The 25,946-nt window shown below is 41.0% G+C and overlaps 1 protein-coding gene across 13 annotated transcripts in view; it reads right to left on the reverse strand.

Annotated features, from left to right (window-relative positions):
- Positions 1–25,946, reverse strand: part of SLC8A1 (solute carrier family 8 member A1) — a 450,527-nt gene that overhangs the window by 33,725 nt on the left and 390,856 nt on the right. For all 13 annotated transcript variants that reach the window (XM_025262270.3, XM_025262267.3, XM_025262265.3 and 10 more), the window contains one exon: positions 11,231–11,506. In XM_025262270.3, coding sequence (XP_025118055.1) covers positions 11,231–11,506 — 276 coding nt within the window. The remainder of the gene's footprint in view (positions 1–11,230; positions 11,507–25,946) is intronic.

Genomic DNA, 25,946 nt, shown 5'->3' on the forward strand with positions numbered 1-25,946 from the left:
TGGGGTGGTATGCTACTGTGTTGCCTTCTGACCCCCTATTTTTGGTTAGGTTGGGACAGAATGAGTATGTGCGTGGATAGGTGTTTTGGACAGTAACCTCTAGAAATTCTGCTCCCAGGGCTCCTACTTCTGCTAAACATTGAAAGTTGATTTCCAGAGTTGCTAGTAGGTCTTTGCAGAACCTGACTGCTGAGATAGTGTCCCCAATATGTCCTTCCTGGGCTCCACTGACCCCAGTGCCTGGGCAACCTCATATCACAGGCAGCTTCTAGCTAGAGTCAGAATGACCCAACCTCCCTTGTGGTCACTTAAATTAGCAGCACGTGGCTGTGCTGATGAAGATTATCTTGGCATGCTATTTTTCACCAGCTGAGTCAGAACTGAACATGCTTAAGAGTTTCCAGTCATCTAATTTTTTTCAAATTTACATGTAGGAAATGCTAAGAATCTATGAATAGAGGATTAGGTCTTTACTACTTTCTGAAGTTTTTTGAAGCATGGACTCTATGAGGTGTTTGATGCCAGAGAATAATGTAGTATCAGATATCAAGGAGCTTGAATGTAACCCACTGTTTCATATTTTAAAAATGGAAAATACTAAAATTAAAGCAAAAGTGTAATATCCCCCAAATTATAAACTATATGGGAAAGGATATCTGCCATGCTTACTTTGCAACTAAATCCCAGGTGTAATGATAAAGTGGGTAAATATCAGATTTAAGTATTATGAGATAATATGGAGTCCATAACTTACCATTGATATAAACTTGGCCTAAATGTGGCCAAATCATTTTTCTATAAGCCCTAATTTTCTCATCTAACAATTGAATCATCTTAAACAAAGTGCAGGACCAGCTCTCTTCACAGGTGAATTTTATCAAACATTTAGAGAAGAACTATCATTTTCAAACTTTTCTAACAAATTGCAGAGGAAGGAACATTCCCAGGGCCATTCTATGAGGTTACCATCAACCCAGTACCAAGAGCAGACAAAGAGATCACACAAAAAAGAAAACTACAGGCCCACATCACTGATGAACATAGATGTAAAAATCCTTAACAAAATACTACAAACAGAATCCAACAATATTAAAAGGATCATACACCATGATTGAGTGGGATCCAGGGATGCAAAGATTTTTCAATATATGCAAATCAATCAATGGGATACACCATATTAACAAATTAAAGATTAAAAACCATATGATCATCTCAATAGAGACATAAAAAGCTTCTGACAAAATTCAACTCATTTATGATAAAATCTCTCCATAAAGTGGACACAGAGGGAACCTACCTTAATATAATAAAAGCTATATATGATGAATCCATAGCAAGTATCATTCTCAACGGTGAAAAATTAAAAGTATTTCCTCTAAGATCAGGAACAAGACAAGGATGTCCACTCTTGCCACTATAATTCAACATAGTTTTGAAAGTCCTAGCCACAGCAATCAGATAAGAAAAAGAAAAGGAATCCAAACAGGAAAAGAAGTAAAACTGTCACTGTTTGCAGATGACATGATACTATACATAAAAAAATTATAATGATGCCACAAGAAAACTACTAGAGCTTATCAACAAATCTGATTAAATTGCAAGAAACAAAATAAAGGCACAGAAACCTTTTGCATTCTTGAACACTAGCAATGAAAGATCAAAAGAGAAATTAAGGACACAATCCCATATTCCATGTGTTAAAAAACATAAAATACCTAGGAATAAACCTACCTAAGGAGGTAAAAGAAGTGTACTTGGAAAACTATAAGAAAGTGATGAAAGAAGACAAAGATGACTCAAACAGATGGACACATAAACCATGTCACTGGATTTAAAGAATCAATATTGTGAAAATTATTCTATTGCACAAGGCAATCTACAGATTTAATGCAATTTCTATCAAATTACCAATGGTATATTTCAGAGTTAGAACAAAATATGAATGGAAGACCCCAAAGAGCCAAAGCAATCTTGAGGGAAAAATTGGAGCTGGAGGAATCAGGCTCCCTGACTTCAGACTATACCACAAAGCTACAGTTATCAAAACAGTATGGTACTGGCCCAAAAAGAGAAATATAAATCAATGAAACAGGATAGAACGTCCAGAGATAAACCCACACACCTATGGCCCCCTAATCTGTGACAAAGGATGCAAGAATATACAACGGAGAAAAGACAATCTTTTCAATGAGTGGTGCTGGGAAAACTTGACAGCCACATGTATTATAAAAGAATGAAATTAGAATGCTTCCTAACTCTGTACACAAAAATAAACTCAAAATGAATTAAAGATCTAAATGTAAGGCTAGATACTATGAAACTTAGAGGGAAATACAGGCAGAACACTCTCTGACATAAATCATAGCAAGATCTCTTTTGATTCACTGGCTAGTAATGGAAATAAGAAAAATAAACAATGGGACCTACTTAAACTCAAAAGCTTTTACACAGCAAAAGAAACAATAAACAAAAAGACAACCCACAGACTGGGAGAAAATATTTACAAATGATGTGACTGATAAGAGATTAGTCTCCAAAATTTACAGAATAGCTCATGATGCTTAACAGAAGCAAAAAAACCCAACTCACTCAAAAAGTGGGCAGAGACCTAAATAGACATTTCTCCAAAGAAGACATGCAGATAGCCAATAGGCACATGAAAAGATGTTCAACATCACTCATTATTAGAGAAATGGAAATCAAAACTACAAAGAGATGTCACCTCACACCAGCCAGAATGGCTGTCCAAAAAATATCCACAAATAATAAATGCTTGAGAGGGTGTGGAGAGAATGGAGCTCTCCTACAATGTTGGTAGTAATGTAATTGGTACAGGCACTATGGAGAACAGATGGAAATTCCTTAAAAAATAAAAATAGACCTACCATGTGACCCTGCAGTCCCACTCTTGGGCATATATCTGGGCAAAAACATGATCTGAAAAGATACATGCACCTCAATATTCATTGCAGCACTGTTTATAATAGCCAAGGCATATTACAAGGCAGAGAATCAACCTAAATGTCCATCAACAGAGGAATGGATAAAGAAGATATGGTACATATATACAATGGAATATTACCCAGTCACTAAAAAGAATGAAATAATGTCATTAACAGCAACATGGATGGACCTAGAGAGTGTCATATTTAGTGAAGTAAGTAAGTCAGAAAGAGAAGGAGAAATATCATATGGCATCCCTAATATGTGGAATCTAAAAAGAAATGATTTTAATGAACTTACTTTCAAAATAGAAACAGAATTTGAGACTTTGAGAATGAACTTATGGTTGCCTGGGAGGAAAGACGGGAGGAAGGGATAGTCAGGAAGTTTGGTATGAGTGTGTACACACTGCTACATTTAAAATGAATAACCAACAAGGACTTACTGTATAGCACATGGAACTCTGCTCAATGTTATGGGGCAGCCTGGATAGGAGGGGAGTTTGGGGGAGAATGGATACATGTTTATGTATGGCTGAGTCCCTTCACTATTTACCTGAAACCATCACAACATTGTTTGTTAATCATCTATACCTCAATACAAAATAAAATGTTTTGTTTTGTTTTTAAAAGGCTTTTTGTTTTCACAGCAAAGAAAGCCATGAACAAAATGAAAAGGCAACCCTCAGGATGGTAGAAAATATTTGTAAATGAAGCAAGTGACAAGGAACTAATTTCCAAAATATACAAACAACTCATGCAGCTCAATATGAAAAAAACAAAACTGAATCAGAAAACCAGAATTTGAAAGGATGCATGCACCGCAGTGTTCACTGCGGCACTATTTACAATACCTAGGACATGGCAGCAACTTAGATGTTTATCAGAGAAATAAAGAAGGTGTGGTACATATATACAATAGAATATTACTCGGCCAGAAAAAGAAACAAAATGGTACCATCTGCAGAGATGAGGATGGACTTAGAAACTGTCATTCAGAGTGAAGTAAGTCAGAAAGAAAAAAACAAATATCATTTAGCATTAATTATATGTTCAATCTAGAAAAATTGTACAGATGAACTTATTTGCAAAGCAGAAATGGAGTCACAGATGTAGAGAACAAATTTATGGCTACCAAGGTGGGGGATGAATTGGGAGATTAGGATTGATACATATACACTACTATGTAAAAACAGATAATGAGAACCTACTGTATACAGCACAAGGAACTCTATTCAATGCTCTGTGGTCATCTAAATGGGGAGGAAATTTTAAAAAGAGTCAAGCTGTCCACTGACAGATGAGTGGCTATAGATATGGTACACATATACAATGGAGAAGGCAATGGCACCCCACTCCAGTACTCTTGCCTGGAAAATGCCATGGACGGAGGAGCCTGGTAGGCTGCAGTCCATGGGGTCGCTAAGAGTAGGGCACAACTGAGTGACTTCACTTTCACTTTTAACTTTCATGCATTGGAGAAGGAAATGGCAACCACTCCAGTGTTCTTGCCTGGAGAATCCCAGGGACGTGGGAGCCTGGTGGGCTGCCGTCTATGGGGTCGCACAGAGTCGGACACGACTGAAGCTACTTAGCAGCAGCAGCAGCAGCAGCAGCACACATATACAATGGAATATTACTCAGCCACAAAGAGGAACAAATTTGAGTCAGCTGTAGCGAGGTGGATGAACTTGGAGCCTGTTATTCAGAGTGAAGTAAGAAAGAGAAAAATTAATATTATATATTAATGCATATATATGGAATCTAGAAAAATGGTATTGATGAACCTTGTAGTGCAGCAATAGAGACACAGATGTAGAGAACAGATGTGTGGACATAGCTGTGGAGGGAGAAGGTGGGGCAAACTGAGAGAGTAGTATTAAAACATATACCATATGTAAAACAGATAGCCAGTGGGAATTTGCTGTAGGATGCAGGGCGCTCAACCCTGCTTTGTGATAACCTAGAAGGGTGAGGTGGGGGGAAGTTCAGGAGGGAGGGGATATGTGTATACATATAATTATGACTGATTCACATTGTTGTATGGCAGAAACCAACACAACACTGTAAAGCAATTTTCCTTCAATTAAAAAAATGTAGAAGTCTAGAAGTCAAAAAAAGAGCGAATATGTTTGTGTGTAACTGATTCACTTTACCACACAGCAGAAGCTAACAAAACACTGTAAAGGAACTATACTCTGAACTTTTTTTTAAAAAAAGCTCTTGTTTCTATACCCCCGTGGTTCATATTCACTAACACTGCAATCAGAGGGCAAAGTGAATGGCTAGTTTAGCTAGTTTTATATCATGTACATCCTATGGTATTTAAAAGTCTGGAAGTGGTAACTTAAAAATGACAGATGATCTGATATTAAGATTATTTTTAAAAAAGATTCCATGTAGAAAATAGGGCAAAACCTCCAAAATTGTCTATTTCCTTCTCCTTCATGCCTTAAAATCTCTAGGGTAAAATAATTCTTACTTGACAGAACTCAAAGGATAATCATAATACTGGAAGCAAACAGAAGTCAGACAATGCCAGTGGCCTAGAATACCCAATTTTTAAACTGTTCTGGTCCCAAAAGTAAACAGTCAGTAAAGAGAAGATGAAGTGAGCAGTAGGCAAGCTTTGGGCATAAGCCCAATCAAGATATATGAAGAAAGACCAAGACAGCACTCAGGTCAAACTACTCCAAACTCATCAACATCTCAGAGTTTTCTGTGTAATTAAAGAAGAATGCTTACTTCTATTTGACTTGATTTAAAAGGAGCCAGAGATGAAAGGAAAAGGTTCATATTTGGAATCTGATGTATAAGCTTGTCTTAATATACCCAAGTTTTACTCACGTAAAATGACTGTGTGCTAAAAGATTGCCAATTAAAGATGGTTCCTAGTACAAAAAAGGCTAGGTTCCAAATGTTCCTTCTTGCACATTATCCTCTTGTATTTCGAACCTGTATTTCCAGAGAAGCAATGTGATATAGCATGGTTATGAACTTATGCCAGTCTACTGAAAAGTGCCTGTTTAGCACTCTACAAAATATACCTAAAGTTTCTAACAGTTCTGGCTTGAGTTCTGAGTCTTGGAAGCGGAGATTATAGGAAAGAAAAGAATGAAGAGATAATACCTTGCTGCTCACAGTTCCCACCATAGTCACAATTATGAATGAAAAAACGTTGTTTCCATTCTGATATGCTTAGTGCTTTGAAATTTACTTTAGCCCCTTCTTACTACAATAACCTACTCAGATATATGCTAGTCTTCAAAAATAAGCTACACTATAGAAACAGCTATTCATCTCCCTTGATTCTAACTTTAATTCTTAGCTGTCTCTACAAGGTGTTATGAAGAAAGCAATCTGACAGACCAACTCATACTCATGTGTAAATGATTGTACATTAATTTATATATACAGCACACATACACAAACACATGCACACACGTAATTGCATTATTTATATGCTAACTAGGAATCATTCTAGGAGCCAGGGATGTAATAGAGAAAAAGAGCAAGGTTTCTGCTCCTATGAAACATTTCCATGGGGAGAGTAGGCCAAAGACAATACTCAAAAGCAGACTAAAAAATCCAGAAAGTTATAAACACTCAATATCAAAGAGGGTGCCATAACACAGGAAAACTGGGTGACTACTTCATATGGCATGGTCAGGGAAGGTCTCTTTGAAGAGGTGACATTTAGGATGAGACATAACTGAAGACAGCTTGTGCAAATGAAGGGGAAGAGCATTTTAGACAGCTAGTGAAACCATGAGAAAGAAATGTACTTGGCGCATGAAGGACAGTAAAAAGACTATGCTCAGACGCTCAGTCGTGTGCAACTCTGTGACTCCATGGATTGTAGCCTACCAGGCTCCTCTGTCCATGGGATTTTCCAGGCAAGAATATTGGAGTGGGTTGCCATTTCCTTTTCCAGGGCATCTTCCCCATCCAGGGAACTAACCTGGGTCTCCTGTATTGCAGGTGGATTCTTTACCAACTGAGCCACCAGGGAAGGCTGAAAAAGAGTGGGCAAGGAGGCAAACAGGACAGACAGGCAGGGGCCAAATCATATGGTCTTTGTAAGCCAGAGTGATGCTTCTGAAGTTTATCCTAAGTGCAAGAGAAAGACTGAGATTTTAAGGAGAAATGCAGTCTGATTTACATCTTAAAGCCATCTCTAGAAGAAGCATGGAGATAGATAGGAGGCTACTCTGGGGGTTAGAGTGAGGAAAAACAGTTGCCTAGACTAGCATGACTATGAGCGAGACAGCTAAGTGGGTCTGATCAACATAGATGGTAGAGGAAAGATCTGCAGGAGTTATGAACACATTCACTGGGGATGAGGACAAAGGAGTCAGGAACACCTGGGAAGATGACACTGTTTTCCAGAGAAAGGCAAGATCTAGAAAGAATAGGTTTGGGTGAAAGATAAAGCACCTGGGCAGTAGAAATCAACAGTTCTATTTGGTATATGGTGCTTTTCAGCTGTGAATTACACATCCAGTATGGATATAGGAAAGCAGTTGGTATACGAATGTAGAACTCAGGGATAAGTTGAAGTTGGGGATGTACACTTGGTACTCACTGGTGTATCAATGGTACTTAAGACTTGGAGACTGGGACAATGGCCCAGTGGGTGAGCATGACCAAGAAGAGGGCTGAAGACCCGGCTCTGGTTCACTCCAACATGAGGAGGTGGGAGCATACTGTTTTGGAAGCCCCCTTCTTCTCCAGAAAGGCAGCTCTGGGGAAGGGTGAGTCAGGAGAAAAGACTCTTCCTCTATGAACAGGTTTGGATCTTTAAGCTTGTACAGGCACACTTGAGGGTTGTCAGGAGTCCTTCTCTGCTGGTAGGTTAATAATAAAATCTCACTACCAGTTGGTATGAAGAAGCTCTGTCTCTTCTGCAAAGTCATAAGCTCTTTTTCCCAAGGTTTTGAATATGGTAAGAACATACCATTAATGAGATACATAGATATTTAATTCTACCCTGAGTCGGGAGGACTAGTAGTGAAGCTTTTCAATGCTCAAATGCCATCACAATCTAAGAATCTCAGTCTCACAGCAGAGGAGGCAGCGGCTTATCAAACACTAGCCAGGAGCCTTTCTACCTTAGGAAAACTGGTAAGATGTCAGCCTAGAGAAAGAGCTGGGCTCTAGGACCAATACCAACGAATGGTAGGCTATAAGTAAAAAGAATCAGTTTTTTTCCCATAGCAACTGGGCTTTGTCATTTGGGAAGAATAGCATCTTTTTCCCTCTAAGAAGTCAAGCACTTCTCTGAATCATCAGGATTGAAGGATGAAGTCAGAAATATTGAACAAGATGCTGAATGAACAATTTGCAGTTTTCTGAGGTGCAGGGGGAGGGAATGTCTGTTTATTTAGATATGATCATGTGAGATTACCTGTGAATATATTGTTTGGGGAGTACACTGCACAGTTAATATTACAGCAAGTTATAGGAATTCTCCCATTAACAGAGCAAAGAAATCTGCTTCCCAATGGGAAGAATTTATGGTAATGCAGGGAAACCACTTTGACAACTAATGACTCTGCTATATCATCCCACAGGCTCTCTCACCTCTTGATACCCCTACCTGGGTTCTGTGCTGGTTTTTAAGTGGCAGGACAAAAGACTTCAAGCACTAGTGAGTGAAGTCGCTCAGTCGTGTCCGCTCTTTGTGACCCCATGGACTGTAGCCTACCACACTCCTCCATCCATGGGTTTTTCCAGGCAAGAGTACTGGAGTGGGTTGCCATTTCCTTCTCCAGGGGATCTTCCTGACCCAGGGATTGAACCCAGGTCTCCTGCACTGCAGGCAGACGCTTTACTGTCTGAGCCACCAAGCACTAGGGTTTACTGTAATCCACATTCCATGTCACACAAGAAATTTTAATCATACGGCTTCGATATGTTCCAAAGCGTTCATTCAAATACGAGATACAGAGCCATGTTTGAAGACTGATATATAGCAAAAGGAGCCAGCCTTGAGATATTGATATGAATGAAGAAAAAAGAAAAACACCCCAAAACATTTTCAGACCCAAGGATTTCATGTAGGAAAAGCATTTTTTTTCAATCCCTTTTAAAGTCAGAGATGCATTTGGTAGGCCCTATTGACTTATCAGAAATTCAGGCTAATTTTGAATAACTGTCATGAGATCTAATTTTGCCTTCATTACCATAATTTGCACATATTCTCCTCAAGGGTTAAGAGTGTGCCACGGCCAAGAGTGTGCACTGACTTGGGTACCGTTTCGCACGGTAACTTAAGCCTTAAGGACAGCAGATCCCCTGACATTTTCCTATAGTAACCTGAGACAGAGCTGGGGCTGACCATGATGCTTAGTTCCTGTGGTTGTGTACATGTTCTCTAAACAAAGCAACTGAAGAATATTTTCAGTTTTTCCTCTTGCTTGCTATATTTCTAGTCATTTTTAGAAATTAAAGACCAAATACACATCTACTGGAGTACAGCTGGTTTTAAGGGGGAATCTACTCTCTTCTGAGGATCAGCAATCAACAGGAAGAATTTGCACAGCCCTGCTCTCTAAGGTGGGAGGAAGAGCATTCGTAATTGCTCGGCTCCTCCATGAACTCAGCTGGACCCCTAAACCATGCTGGGCCCAGCATGATCAAGACCTGAAAACAGTCAATCAGTTGTGTAACACCAAGCGCTGTGGCTGACCAGTATAAATCTGGACACTTCATCCATCCCTTGTTTCTCAAGGCTGAAGGGTCTGGATTCATACTCGTCAGATCATCTTTAGCCATTCAACACCATAATCACAAAAGCTGCTTTTTTATGGAATTCCTTCTATTTCCCAGATGCTTTACTAGCTGTATAATTTACAGGCATTTTCCCAATCCTTACCCTCATTCTGCAAGTTAAGTATGGTTATCCCTAGTTCATAAATGAAGAAACTGAGGCTCAGAGAAGTAATCTATCCATAGTCACGGAGATAATAAGTACCTGAGAAGAACAATTAATGATCTCAATCAAGAAATCATGGTTCAACTGTGCTTGTTTTTAGTCTCAAAAACCAAAAGTCAGGTTGCCAACTATGTCAAGTGTTAGTAGAAGTCACAGCCTTTTTATCAAGGCTCTGGCAAGTGTTGAAAGTGGGAAGGGAATAGCTATATTTCCCCGCAAGTCCTGCCTTTTCCCAAGCCCACTGCAACTCTTGTCACTGACTTTCTGTCGATAGAGACACAAGTCTTGTTACTGTCAGTTGAGGCTGTAACTCTGTCAAGATGTCAACCAGTGCTGGAGAGTGGGTCCAGAACCTGAGTTATAATAAACTCTGATGTGTTGATATATACCTGTGAATCACCTGTGAGCTTCACACACATTTTGGGCCCTTCTTTAGACCTTCCGATTCCATGGCTCTCAGGCACTTGCATTTTTTAAACAAGCTCTGAGGTAATTTTGATGCCCAACAAAGTCTGAAAATTACGGCTCTCAAAGTAATGTTCAGGAGAAGGCTATCTTACTTAGAAGAGGGAGTATACATAATGAGCTATAGCTGTAGGTTGGAAGAAAAAGATTCACCTTATATGAATGCATGAAGGGATGTCCAGTTGGTCTGCTCACTTTGGTCAGGATGACTTTTTCCTTGTTCTGATTCATGTTAATTTTTTATTTACTCCCATTAATATTTGGGTCAAGAGAATATCGTATCAGGTCTTAAATGTTTATCTTCACAGCTCTGTCGGTAAAGAATCTGCCTGCAATGCGGGAGACCTGGGTTTGATTCCTAGGTTGGGAAGATCCCCCGGAGAAAGAATGGCAACCCACTCTAGCGCTCTTGCCTGGAGAATCCCATGGACAAAGAAGCCCAGCAGCCTACAGTCCATGTGTTCGGAAGAGTCGGACGTGACTTAGTGACTAAACCACCCAACAAATACAGTGAGTGCTTCTTGCTAAATACACAGAAGACAGAAATTTTGTTCTTAAAGATGATTCTGCAGCTGTGTTTTTCAAAGTTCTAATTGTAATAGGAAGCTGACCTATCAATCTAGCCATTAAATCAGTCTGCTCTCTCTGGACAGGCAGGCAGGCCCTCTGGGAATGCTACCCTGTCAGCATGAGGACACTGACCAGCTTTCTAACCTTGAGAAATGCCATGACAATATTCTGGCAGTGACATCATGCATAGCTTTGGGCTTTTGTCTTTCATCGGCCGGGTTTGTTAGCGCAGACCTTGAAACCGCAGAAACAAAAAGGTCAAGAAGGTGAAAGGGCTTCCATTTCTGAGGCAATCACATAGGCATGTATCCCCTACCTGGCACTGAGGTTCCAAGCGCGACGAACACCACCGCGGTCACGGAATCCTTCAGGCCGATGGTGCAGCCAAAGTGGGAAGCGAGGTCTCCAATGAAGGCCGTCAGTAGGCCGATCATGAGGATGGAGACGATGAAACACGCCCAGCCGTTCCAGTACTCTGTCGGGGGGACAAAGGCGAAGAGGACCTTCCAGAACACAGTCAGAAAGTGCATCACGTAGTCAAAACAGGAGGGCAGCTTCTCCTCCCCACATTCGTCGTCATCGTCATCTTCCCCTAGAGAAAGAGATGGAGGATATTCCATCAAAACCTGTGCTCTCAGCTTCCCTTCTCTCCTACTTTCTCCTTCCCAGGCTTTTTAGCCCTTGCCTGACAGGTAGGTGAAGCTTTGGGTTTTCCAATAGCCAATCATAATTAACCAAATAATTATTAAGGTACTGACATACTTAAGGGAACAGCAGCAAAAACTTAAGCCCCAACCAGTTCTGGTGATATGCAAACAACACACACTTTCTACTCCCATGTCACCTCCAGTGAGAGTTGTCATTTCATAGAAATGAAAAGGATTTCTCCCCAAAACCAGGAAAGTCATGTCCAGGCTTGGAAAGAAGCCTCTTTTAATGAAAGATAACTGACAATTCTTCTACCAGGATTCTTTCTTTCCAGCTTGGAGTCTGGCTCTGGGGATTCATGGCTACATGATCTCATATAGGACCATGTTCTAATAGAGGCCTGTGAGCCCTACATATTTCTCCAGCTTCATCTGCAACTGCTTCAAACTCAAACTTCATCCCGGCCAAATGGAATTATTCACATTAAAAAAAAAAAAAAACAACTGTATGTAATGTACTTTCTCTTACTTTTATCTTTTAGAACCAAATGTGCTTGGCATGGGAGAAGGAGATGGCAACCTACTCCAGTATTCTTGCCTAGAGAATCCCATGGACAGAGGAGCTGCTGTCCATAGGGTTGCACAGTCAGACACGACTGAAGCTTCTTTGCATGCATGCATGCATTGGAGAAGGCAATGGCAACCCACTCCAGTGTTCTTGCCTGGAGAATCCTAGGGACAGAGGAGCCTGATGGGCTGCCATCTGTGGGGTTGCACAGAGTCGGACACGACTGAAGCGACTTAGCAGCAGCAGCAGCAGCAGCAACAGCAGTGTTTGGCATATCCTAACCACTCTCTCCTTATTCTTTAAAACATCACTGCCTCTGTGAAACTTTCCCTGCCCCCTGCCCCCTCTCCCTCTGGCCATGTTGGGAACTTCTCAAAGTTTCCATAGCCCCCCAACACTGGTAACACTGGATCACTGGTTCTCAAAGTATGGTCCCAGAAGAGTGGCAGCAGCATCAAGAAATTTTTTTAGAAATGCAAATTCCTGGCCCCACTGATCAAACACTAGGGGGAGGGGTGAAGGGGGAGGGGTGTGAACAAGTCATCCAGGTGATTCCCACACATGCTCAGTTTGAGAACCAGTCTCTAGATGGCACCTGTTCCTCCCTCCATTGTGACTGTGAACTTGTCAAGGGCAGGAACGTGTTCATTTTTGTGTCTTCAGTGTTTGATCTCATCTCCAGCATATGCAATAAGCTGGCTAAGTTCAATGAATGTGTGTTTGGATTCCGACTGACTCAATTTAAGTACTTAATTACATAATGGATACACCCATACCAATTTTGCCAATTAGGTTACATGATACTATCAATGCATAATAATCGAGTATCAAATACTACTACCAAGAAATTCAAAACTTACTCTTTAAAGAAGTCAGGAAAACAATAATAGTGTTTTAAGACAGAGATTTCATTTACAATGTGATATTGTGAAATAGCTGTATCATCACGACTCAATTGACACGAGTTTGAGCAAACTCCGGGAGATAGTGGAGGACAGAAGAGCCTAGTGTGCTGCAGTCCACTGGGTCACAAAGAGTCAGACATGACTTAGCAAATGAACCAGCAACAACATAGGGATATAATCCCCATTCACATATTTTCAACTCTTCTTGAATGTCAACTCTTCCTGAAATAGGGTCTAATAAATATTTCTGTGTTCTGTGGCCACTTTGGAAAGAACTCCTTGAGACTTTGTTTCGCCACCACTACCTCCCAAAATCTTGTCATCAGGGATCCACTGTCCTCCCAACTAATGCAGCTGGCAGTGGGTGGGGCGGCCACACTTCCCAGCTGACGGCAAGATCTGAGACTGCCAGCATGGGGCCAATGTGCGTGCCCTTCACGAGACTCTCTGTGGAGAGGCCATCTGAGGCAGCTCATAGTTGGGAAAGCCTCTTAAAGCAGAGGAGCTCTGAGAGAAAAGTGGCTCTCACAAAACACGAGGCGTGTCTGGATTTGTCATCTGTCATCTTACAGGACGAGAAAAGAGGCAGTGGGTCACTCTTCAGTAAGCACGAGGTCAGAAATTATTATGCAGACGCACTTTGGCATCCGCAGAGAAAGTAGCCCGGTCTGAGGCTTTGGAAGCTCTGGAGTAAGCTCTCAGGAAGAAGCCCCCAGCAGATGGATGGAATCAGCTTTGGAGACTAACGAGGACTTGACTCGGCCACAGACGGAAAAAGGTGAGACTCACTAGAGGGAGAAAGTGTGGATGACCGTGTTAAAGCAAGTGACCAAGGAGGCCACTTGGCCATTACACTAGGCTGACTCTAATGCCTTAGGAATCGATGTAAGCAAGCCGAAACCTCAGCCAGAAGCAATTCCTATACCTACACTAGTATCGGAGAAAATGAAATTGAGGAGCCACCAATCTCAAAGAGCCAGCTGTCATAAGTAAGGCAACTGCTTAAGCTAGAGCCAACTGGACAATCTTCTTGCTTCTTGTGAATCCATGTTTGGTCAAATAAAGTCTTAAAAGCTTTTAATGTGCCTCAGTTTATCTTTTAACAACCATTTGTACAGTGCTTATGCTGTATGGTTATTATTACATTTTTAATATCTTTCTTGCCTGAAAGCCGAAGATCTTCTGAAGTAAAAGCACATGTTGTGGGCTGAACTGTGTCTCCTCCAGATTCAGCCCGATTCCCAGTACCCAAGAATATGACTATATTTGGAGAGAGGGGCTTAAAGAGATGGGCTGTTAGGGTGACCCCTAAACCAATCTGACCGGTGTCCTTGTAAGGGGGAACCGGGATACACAGAGAGGCAGCAGGGGTACTTGCACATGGAGGAACAGCCCTGTGAGCACACAGCAAGAAGCAAGCCCTTCCTGCTCCCAAGTCAAGGAGAGAAGCTTCGGGAGAAGCTGAACCTATCAAAAGCAACATCTTGGACCTTTATCCTCCAGAACTGAGAACACACATTTCTATTGTGTAAGCTCCAGTCTGGGGTGTTTTGTCACGGCAGTCCTAGCAAACTGTACAGCCCCTTTGGAAGCATCCTGTATCACAGCACTGACAGGTGGGAACAGCCACTCAGTGTTTTGATTACCTACTCCTTTTTTGTTTCCTTATCCATCTCTTCTTTTTTCCTACTGTTACTGAACCAGGTTCATTTTGCCCTATGAACAGTAAGGCAAATCGCTGAGAGGCTGAGGTTTGCAGTAAAGGGAGGGTTTATTACCAAGGCAGCCGAGTGAGGAGACAGGAGGACAAATCCCAAAGCTGCCTTTTGAAAGCAGAGGGTTTGGATATTTACAGGATGACGAATAAAGAAGAAGGTGGTCTGGGACATGGGGAGCACAGGGAAAGGTGATTGGACAAAGATGCCGTAATCTTGGTTCTGCACAGGCATAATGCTCAAAAGGTCACTGAGTGGGCACTCACGCATGCCCAATTGGAGGGTCAGTGGTCCCATCCAGTGTTAACCAGCTCAGTTCCAACTAGACACAGCCTAAAACATCTCAGGCAAGCACCTATTGTTTACGCTATTTGGAGAACTTGCAAGTCATAAAATAACCTTGATTAGTGAAGGCAAGTGAAATGGATTTGATTTTCAGTTCCATTTCATTTCACCTTTCTTCCCATTTCCCTCTTACCCTCCACTTGAGTTTCAGGTGAAACTCACTGCGAGAGTTGCAGCTGTCAGGTCTTATTTGAGGGGAGGGGCAGAAAATTTTCTCTACCTCCTCTTCTCCCTACTTCCCAATCTAAAGTTCTGGTGTGTGTGGGGCGGGGGGGAGGGGGTGCCCTGCATGTACGCTAGGAAAGCTCAGAAAAAGCACTAGACCTTTTAATTATATTTTTGTATCTGATTCTTCAAAATTTCTATATTTGTAAAGATTTAATGATTTTATAGGGAACATGATTCCCAGGTGGTGTGAATGGTCAAGAACCCACCTGCCAACGCAGAAGACATAAGAGATACAGGTTCGATTCCTGGGTTGGGAAGACCCCTTGGTGGAGGGCATGGCAATCCACCCCAGGATTCTTGCCAGGAGAGTTCCATGGAGAGAGGAACTTGGCAGGCATAGGGTTGCAAAGAGTTGGACATGACGGAAGCAACTTATTATGCTCACATCAAGCATGCATGACTAAAACAGTTTGGAAAACACTAGATTTTAATCAATCATTCATACAAACACAGATCATTCTGCCTCTAACTCTACAAAGTTAATTTCGGGTGTCTAAGTCTCATATTGTGAAGATGAAAAGAAAACAAATAATGAAGCTTCTCATAAAAAATGACACTTATAAATCAAGAGCAGATATTATATTTGTCTTCAAGATGGAAATAATAACACCATTCCCAGGAGGGACGTGCAAGGGAATAATTAGATCATCTCTGGAAAATGTTTGAGGATATTTCAAGGTAATGATTATCATGGTCATGATCATTATTTCCCTCCACTTAGTATTGTTATGGTGTTTCCCCATCATTATCTAATTGCTTAGTCAAGGTGCTGGGTCCTAAGGTGACATTCTAGGCTTTTAAAAACAAAATCTGATATTGCCCTCTGGAATTAACTTTATGACCTGTAAGTTTGCAATGCAAAGTGTGTGTGTGTGTGTGTGTGTGTGTGTGTGTGATAGAGAGAGAGACAGAATTTCCTTCTGTAGGCTTCCAGCATTATAGGAAATCTTAAATATTTTAATGCTTAAGTCTGGACTGGAAGGCCCATCTGTTTTATTGCATTTGAAAGTATAAGTGGGTTCCCATCCTTTTTCCTGGGATCTCACTGCTCTTTATAAATTTTAATCTCCAACTCAGATGTCATTTAAATATTAAAAATGACCCCTGACTGCCATGTATGATGCACAATTACCCTGTCTTGGAGAAGGACAAAGAAATATTGTGTTCATTCATCAGCATCTGTATTATACTTAAAAGTGTGCACCTTACAAAGAGCAGTGGAGCATTAAAAAAAAAAAAGCACCTGGAACATCTCTTATGTGATGGCACAGATGATAGTAATTTGCTGTTTCTGTATGTTTGGCAGCTCGGTGTTACCGGACGCTAGGTAATTTTTTCGAGTTTCTCTTCTGCATCAGCAAAGGAACAGGCAGGTTGGTTGGTTTCCTTTTATAGAATTCCAAGCAAAGGGTCCTCTTATCTCAGAACCCTTCTTTTCAGCTTTATGGACTTCACTAATGGGAAGATTAACAAACAAGCTGTATTTCATTAATCCTTCCCATGGCCTTTTAAGTGGTTTCCTTGATACATGTTGGACTTCCTAAATATAACTACAAAAGTAGCCAAATCATTAAAACTACAGACAGTGGAAAGAACTGACTTCAACTATTGATATAATAGTACTTTCCCTGGCCCTGCTCTGCAGCATGAGAACTAAGACATCATCAGCTCAATTAATTGATCATGAAAGACAATCCCTGGACATTATACAACTGCACATTTTACAGCATCTAAAGTAAACCAGGTAGAGACTTCCCTGGCAGTCCAGTTAAGACTCTGCACTCCCAGTGCATGGGACCTGGGTTCGATCCCTGGTCAGGGAAATAGATCCCACATACGGCAATTTAAAAATCCTACATGCCACAGCTAAAAATTCCTCATGCCGAAACTTAGACCCAGCACAGCCAAATAAATAAACATTTAAAAACAAAGTAAGCCAGGTGTTAATCTGTATCCTTCTATAAGGCACTCACGGAGAAGGCAATGGCACCCCACTCCAGTACTCTTGCCTGGAAAATCCTATGGATAGAGGAGCCTGGTAGGCTGCAGTCCATGGGGTCGCTAAGAGTCGGACACGACTGAGCGACTTCACTTTCACTTTTTACTTTCATGCATCGGAGAAGGAAATGACAACCCACTCCAGTGTTCTTGCCTGGAGAATCCCAGGGACGGGGGAGCCTGATGGGCTGCCGTCTATGGGGTCGCACAGAGTCAGACACGACTGAAGCGACTTAGCAGCAGCAGCAGCAGCATAAGGCACTCAAGGTTTGGCCTCAGGGAGAACTTGGAAAACCAGAAATAGAGGCTTTTGCTAGGTGAAGTGGACCTTTGGTTCAGAAGATTCAGAAGATTTAAATCAACTTCTGGTTCTGATAGCTTGTTTTGGGGCAAGACGCTTGACTATCCTGAGCCTCAATTCCTCTTCAGTCATATAAGTTTCTAAACTTTCACATCACAGGGCTGTTGTGAGGACAGAGGGGAAATGCCCAAGTCCTTTGTAAAACTGCAAACCCCTCTACAGACCTGTGTGCCATCTTCCACAACTGTTACTTGTCAGAAGAAAGGCTGTAAATCAATAGGATCTGAGGATACCAATTGCACAGAATCTGTATTCTGTTTGAATGAACTGTTATCATTGCAGCTTCCCTGAGCGGCTTGGTTTTAAGAAAAAAAAGGCAGAACAGAGGGAGAGAACATAATGGGGTGTCTACTAAATGTCATACACTGAGCTAATTTTTTTCACAAATCCGATCTTATTTAATCCCTATAATAACCCTGCAAGGTAGGCATCTTTAATCCCATCGTACAGATGAAGAGGCCGAAGCTTAGAGACTTTAAGTGACTTTTCTAAAATAATGACACAGAAGCTTTTAAGGTTAATTAGGTCCCATTTGTTTATTTTTGCTTTTATTTCCAATATTCTGGGAGGTGGGTCATAGAGGATCCTGCTGTGATGTATGTCAGAGAGTGTTTTGCCTGGAACACATGTATACCTGTGGTGGATTCATTTTGATATTTGGCAAAACTAATACAATTATGTAAAATTTAAAAAAAAAAAAATAATGACACAGTCAGTAAGTGGCTGAGTTGGGATTTGACCTCACAGCCCATGGAACATTTTACTTCCCATGATGTCTTGCTGAAGCAACTTGAGGAATACAGCATTGATCACTGCACACTGATTCAAAGTCTAAATCTGAGAATTATTCTAATGCCCCGTGCTGTAGAATGTAATGTTACCTTTTTGTACAAAAGCAAAAATGATGTTGCATCATCAGTAATGTTTGTATTCTCATTTACTTTTTAGTATATGATGTGCTCTTGGCAGAGTCAGCCGTATGTTCTTTCTTGAACTCCTGGGGACTATCTAAACCCAGGAGACAAGACAATCAAGTAAGGGAAAGCATCACGGTTATGGCTGATTTTGAATATCTAGAGTACGGCGAGTTATTTTCATTTCTAGTTGTCAAAGGTCAACTCTCTATATCAACATCCTGGTTTGCATCCAGTTCTTCATCTAGAATTTGGGAAACTGGCCTAAATTATTACAAGTTTGTAATTGAAAGCAGTTTAGAGAACCTCTACTGTTGTTAACCTGAGAAAATGTTTGACATTCAGAGCCTTCTAGATATTATTTATTTATAATCAGTCCATTTTTATTTTGCAAGACTATCTTCCAATATGAGAATAATGAGAATGATCAGAATGCTTTCCGGGAGTATGACATTATTGATTTAGGATGACATTTGTGGCCAATCACACTGCCTTCCACATAATCTTGTAAGCCCAGTAAGTGTTACTCAGCAGCCCCATGTAATATACAAATCAATAACTGTGAATGTAGATCACTAAAGTGGTTTTCTTCATTGTACAGACATTGTTTGGGCATAATTTCTTTCTGAACTTTTATGTCTTTTTTCCCAAGTGTAGCTGATTTGATTTTGTGTCTCTTTAGTTTCCGAGCACAAAGATTTGCTGCCTTCAAACAAATTAAAAAGCTAATTTATTACTGAATGGACTTTCTCTTCCATAGCTATTACTTTTTTTTTTTGCAACCTGATATACAATGATTATAAATCAAGTTCTACTCATCTGGTGTATAATTCTATTTCTCTTATTCAATGCTTCTTACAGAATTATTAACTATTAAAAATGAAAGAAACCTTAGCAATCAGCTAATTTGCCCCCTTTTAATTTTAAGAGAACAAACAGAACTGATTCAACTGATGAATTTTTGGTCTCTTTTCTCATCTCTCTCTCTCTCTCTCTGTGTGTTATGTGTAAGAACTTGATTGAAACCCAGTGGCTTTTACTGTTTTGCTCATTCAGTGACCAAAAACTTCTTTTTCCTCTTTCCCATTTTATATGATTGTAAATTATTTCCCCCTTCATGGATTACAACTTTGTTGTGGGGAAGGGGCTTGTGTAACTCTATGAAGCGATGAGCCATGCCATGCAGGGTCACTCAAGATGGACGCATCACAGTGGAGTGTTCTGACAAAATGTGGTCCGCTGGAGAAGGAAATACAACCCACTCCAGTATTCTTGCCTGGAAAACCCCACAGACAGTTTGAAAAGGTAAATAGATATGACACTGGAAGATGAGCTCCCCCAGTTCAAAAGGTATTCAATATGTTACTGAGGAAGAGCAGAGGGTAATTACTAATAGCTTCAGTAAAAATGAAGCAGCTGAGTCAAAGCAGAAACAATGCTCAGCTATGGATGTATCTGGTGGTGAAAGTAAAGTCTGATGCTGTAAAGAATAATACTGCATAGGAACCTGGAATATTAGGTCCATGAATCAAGGTAAATTGCACATGGTCAAGCATGAGATGGCAAGAGTGAACACTGACATCTTAGGAATCAGTGAACTATAATGGATGGGAATGGAAGTATGTAATTCAGATGACTGTTATACCTACTACTGCGGGCAAGAACCCCTTAGACAAAATGCACTAGCCCCCAAAGTCAACAAAAGAATCTGAAATGCAGTACTTGGGCGCAATCTCAAAAAGGACAGAATGATCTTGGTTTGTTTCCAAGGTAAATCATTCAACATCACAGTAATCCAAGTCTATGCCCCTACTACTGATGGAGAAGAAGCTGAAGTTGAACAGTTCCATGAAGACCTGTAAGACCTTCTAGAACTAACACCAAAAAGGATGTCCTTTTTATTATAGGGGATTGGAATGCAGAAGAAGTCAAGTATGTTAGTTGCTCAGTCATGTCTGACTCTTTATGACCCCATGAACAGTAGCCTGCCAGGCTCCTCTGTCCATGGGATTTCCCAGGCAAGAACACTGGAGTGGGTTGCCATTTCCTTCTCCAGGGGATCTTCCCAACCCAGGGATTCAACCTGGGTCTCTTGTATTGTAGGCAGATTCTTTACCATCTCAGCCACTAGGGAAGCCCAAGAAGTCAAGAGATAACCAGAATAACAAGCAAGTTTGGTCTTGGAGTACAAAATGAAGATGGGCAAAGGCTAACAGAATTTTGTTAAGAGAACATGCTGGTATAGGAAACACCCTTGGCAAAACTAATACAATTATGTAAAGTTTAAAAATAAAATAAAATTAAAACAAAACAAAACAAAACAAAAATAAAAACACAAAAAATGACTCTACACATGGACATTACCAAATGGTCAACACCGAAATCAGACTGATTATATTCTTTGCAGCCAAAGATGGAGAAGCTCTATACAGTCAGCAAAAACAAGACCTGGAGCTGACTGTGGCTCAGATCATGAACTCCTTATTACCAAATTCAGACTGAAATTGAAGAAAGTAGGGAAAACCACTAGACCATTCAGGTACAACCTAAATCAAATAACTTATGATTACAGAGTGGAGATGATAAATAGATTCAACGGATTAGATCTGGTAGACAGAATATCTGAGGTACTATGAACAGAGGTGTGTAACACTGTACAGGAGGCAGGGACCAAAAGCATTCCTAAGAAAAAGAAATGCAACAAGGCAAAGTGGTTGTGGAGGAGACTTTACAAATAGCTGAGGAAAGAAGAGAAGTGAAAGGCAAGGGAGAAAGGGAAAGATATACACAACTGAATGCAGAGTTCCAGAAAAATAGCAAGGAGAGCCAAGAAGGCCTTCTTAAATGAACAATGCAAAGAAAGAGAATGGGAAAGACTGTAGGTCATTTCAAGAAAACTGGAGATATCAAGGGAATATTTTATGGAAGAATGGGCATGATAAAGGACAGAAAGAGTAAGGACCTAACAGAAGCAGAAGAGATTAAAAAGAGGTGGCAAGAATACACTGAACTATACAAGAAAGGTCTTAATGACCCAGATAACCTGATGGTGTGGTCACTCACCTAGACCAAGATATTCTGGACTGTGAAGTCAAGTAGGCCTTAGGATACATTGTGTGTGTGTGTGTGTGTGTGTGTGTGTGTGCATGCTAAGTTGCTTCAGTCATGTTTGACTCTCTGTGACCCTAGGGACTGTAGCCTGCCAAGCTCCTCTGTCCATGGAATTATCCAGGGAAGAATACTGGAGTGGGCTGCCATTCCCTCCTCCAGAGGATCTTCCAGACCCAGAGATCAACCCCACATCACTTATGTCTCCTACATCGGCAGGCAGGTTCTTAACCAATAGCACCACCTGGGAAGCCTCTCTATGAATAAAGCTGGTGGAGGTGATGCAATTACAGCTGGGGTATTTAAAATCCTAAAAGATGATGTGAAAGTGCTGCACTCAATATGCCAGCAATTTGAAAAACTAAGCAGTGGCCACAGAACTGGAAAAGGTAGTTTTCATTCCAATCCCAGAGAAGGGCAATGCCAGAGAAAGTCAAGCTACCAGATAATTGTGCTCATTTCACAAGCTAGCAAGGTTATGCTCAAAATCCTTCAAGCTAGGTTTCAGCAGTATTTGAACCAAGAACTTCCAGATGTATAAGCTGGGTTTTGAAGAGACAGAGGAACCAGAGATAAAACTGTCACCAGCTATTGGATCATGGAGAAAGCAAAGGAATTCCAGAAAAACATCTATTTCTGTTTCATTGACTATGCTGAACCCTTTGATTGTGTGGGTCACAACAAACTGTGGAAAATTCTCAGAAATGGAAGTACCAGACCACCTTACTTGCCTCCTGAGAAACCTTTACGTGGGTCAAGAAGCAATAGTTAGACCCAGATATGGAACAACTGAGTGGTTCAAAATTGGGAAATGAGTACAAGGCTGTATCTGCCATCCTACTTATTTAACTTATATGCAGAGTACATCATGCAAAATGCCAGACTGGATGAATCACAAGCTGGAATCAAGTTTATCGGGAGAAATATCAACAAACTCAGATATGCACATGCTACCACTCTAGTGGCAGAAAGTGAAGAGGAACTAAAGAGGCTCTTGATGAGGGTGAAAGAGGAGAGTGAAAAAGCTGGCTTGGAACTCCACATTCAAAATCTAAGATCATGGCATCCAGTCCCATCACTTCATGGCAAGTAGAAGGGGAGAAAGTGGAAGCAGTGACAGACTTTATTTTCTTGGGCTCTAAAATCACTGCAGATGGTAACTGCAGCTGTGAAATTAAAAGATGCTTGCTCCTTGGAAGAAAAACTATTACAAACCTAGACAATGTTTTAAAAAGCAGAGAGATCACTTTGCCAAAAAAGGTCCATATAGTCACAGCAATGGTTTTTCCAATAGTCATGTATGGGTGTCAGAGTTGGTCCATAAGCAAGGCTGAGCACCGAAGAATTGATAGTTTCAGATTGTGGTGCTGAAGAAGACTCTTGCGAGTCCTTAGGCAGCAAGGAGAGCAAATCAGTCAGTCCTAAAGGAAATCAACCCTGAATATTCGCTGGAAGGACTGATGCTGAAGCTGAAGCTCTAATACTTTGGCCACCTGATTCGAAGAGCTGATTCATTGGAAAAGACTCTGATGCTGGGAAAGACTGAAGGTCAAAGAGAAGGGAATGGCAGAGAATGAGATGGTTAGATAGGATCACTGACTCAATGGACATGAATTTGAATCAACTCTGGGAGATAGTGGAGGGCAGAGGAGCCTGGAGTGCTACATTCCACAGGGTCACAGAGTTGAACATGACTTAGCGACTGAACAATATCAACAACAATTTATTTCTAGTGAGAAAACATATATCCATCTTTTCTACACTTAATGGTTTCTATATGCTACTAAATTTAGTAACCTGAAGATTCAATCCCAAAAAGAATTTACCTCTTTGTTCTGGATTTAAGAGGAGTGCTATAAACACTCCCTATACCTTACTTACATATTCTCTGATGCAAAATAAAAGATGTCAGCACCCTTCTTCCAAGTATATTGCAAGGTAATTCCTTATCAAGAAAGATCTCAAAACACAATTCACTCAGATTTCTAGATCTATGATTTGCCAAAGCACAGGGAAAGAATATAGACATTTTCTTTTATCAAACAAAACATGTGGGGATTAGAAAAATACCTGGATTTAAAGCATTGGGAGAGTTTCAGAGCTTGCCAAGGTCAACTCCCTATATAATGTGAATTCCTTTAAAATCTCTTTGGCAAAGTCACCCATGCCACATTTCAGAGTCCCAGCTATTAGTAGTTCGTGGTCACACAATGCACATTTTAACAGCTATGGCTGTCAGCTTGGGCTGGTAGGCCCATGCATTTATCCAGGTCTATTCCTTAAACCATATGGGATAAGTCCAGTCCTGTTCCTCATGACATTCCTTCAGGCACTTGAACCTGGCTCCTCTCATTTCACCCTGGGGCCTCGCTCCAGGCTCAGTCTGGCCATGCTCCTATGAGCACTATCTTAGTCAAAGCTTTCTTTCTTTTTTCAGTTTTTATTCTATATTGAAGTACAGTTCATTAACAATGTTGTGTTAGTCCCAGGTGTACAGCAAAGTGATTCAAATATACATATACGTGTATTTATTCTTTTTTCAAATTCTTTTCCCATTTAGTTTATTGCTGAATATTGAGCAGGGCTCCCTGTGTGACACAGTAGGTCCTTGAAGATTATCTATTTTAAGTATAGCAGTGTGTACATGGAAGGGTTAGGGTGGGGAGGGAGAGCCTGGGAGTTTGGGATTGACATGTACATACTCTTCTCTTTTAGAATGCAGTGCATGGAGCTGAATGCAACTCCAAGAGGTGTTTATTTGCCTGCACTGGGGAAGGTCTTTTGCTATCCTTATTCTGGGCACTTTCATTAATGAATCCATATCACACATTTTCATATGCAGAGTAAACCAACACCATTAATCCATGTTCCAATGCTATTTCTAGCTCATGTCTTCCATTTCCCATACTAGTGTAATTGATTTGCTGCTGCTGCTAAGTCACTTCAGTCGTGTCCGAATCTGTGCGACCCCGTAGACGGTAGCCCGCCGGGCACCCCCGTCCCTGGGGTTCTCCAGGCAGGAACACTGCGGTGGGTTCCCATTTCCTTCTCCGAGGCGTGAAAGGGAAAAGGGGAAGGCCAGTCGCTCGGTCGTGTCCGACTCTTAGCGACCCCATGGACTGCAGCCCACCAGGCTCCTCTGTCCATGGGATTTTCCAGGCAAGAGTACTGGAGTGGGGTGCCATTGCCTTCTCTGGTAATTGATTTGGGGGACACAATTTTACAATCTTTTATCTATCTTTATTAGGCTCTTTAAAAGAAGTGATTACTTACTATCTGTTCAGCCCATGTAAAACTCTGTTAAGAGAAAACTTGAACCTTGACATCATACCAGCTCTTACTAGGAAGTGTCATTCTTGAATATATTTGAATGATGACAGAATCCCTTGGTGTGGCTAGCTATCTGTCCTTGAGGGGGTTGTGGGTCCTACTGGTGGTCTCTAGTCTCACTGCCCTCATCTTTGCAGCCAAAGGCCTGAGGATAAGTCTAGTCATATATTGAGAAACCCTTTTTCACTAGCTCGTGGGACCAGATTGACTGTGGAGACCCCATGTCTAGAATCAACTGTGCCTAAGACACCCATAGCTAGGAGTGTGTCCTTTACTCTAGAGATTGACTGAACTTGGAGTTTTTGGTCTATTTCCTTGGAGAGATACATTGGATATCAACACCGTATGGCAAGAAATATGAGTTCAAGACTTCTGTAGCTTTGTGACTCGAATTTCTGGCCTGTTTCAGATGGAGAGGATGCCTATAAAAGTCCTGTTAAACATCTCCACTATCTATTGGGTTAGCCAAAAAGTTCATTTGAGTTTTCCCATTATGGAAAAACTCGAATGAACTTTTTGGCCAACCCAATAATACTTTTAAGCTGAGACAGCTATGGCCCATTCTGCCCTCCCAGGACCAGTACTGGTTTCAGCCCATATTTGGGGGGCTAGGGACAGTGATTTGTGATAATACTGGAAGGGACACAGAAGGCAACTCACTCTCTGTGCATAAATTTCAACCCTGTGTAAACAAATGAACCCCTGGGCGATATTTTTCACAAAGAACAGAATGCCTACCAGCTTAGGCCATTATGGATCTTGTTAGGAGGTTAACACAGCATAAGAAATATCTAATGCGACAGAAATATTTCTCAGCAACTGTGGCCACTGTCAAGATGAAAAACGGATCCACTAAGGAGTTCCAGCTCCATGCAAGTTTGATTATTAGCCAAATGAATCAGTTTAAAACTGA

Source organism: Bubalus bubalis, chromosome 12 (assembly GCF_019923935.1).
Source record: "Bubalus bubalis isolate 160015118507 breed Murrah chromosome 12, NDDB_SH_1, whole genome shotgun sequence".
Classification (NCBI taxonomy): Eukaryota; Metazoa; Chordata; class Mammalia; order Artiodactyla; family Bovidae; genus Bubalus; species Bubalus bubalis.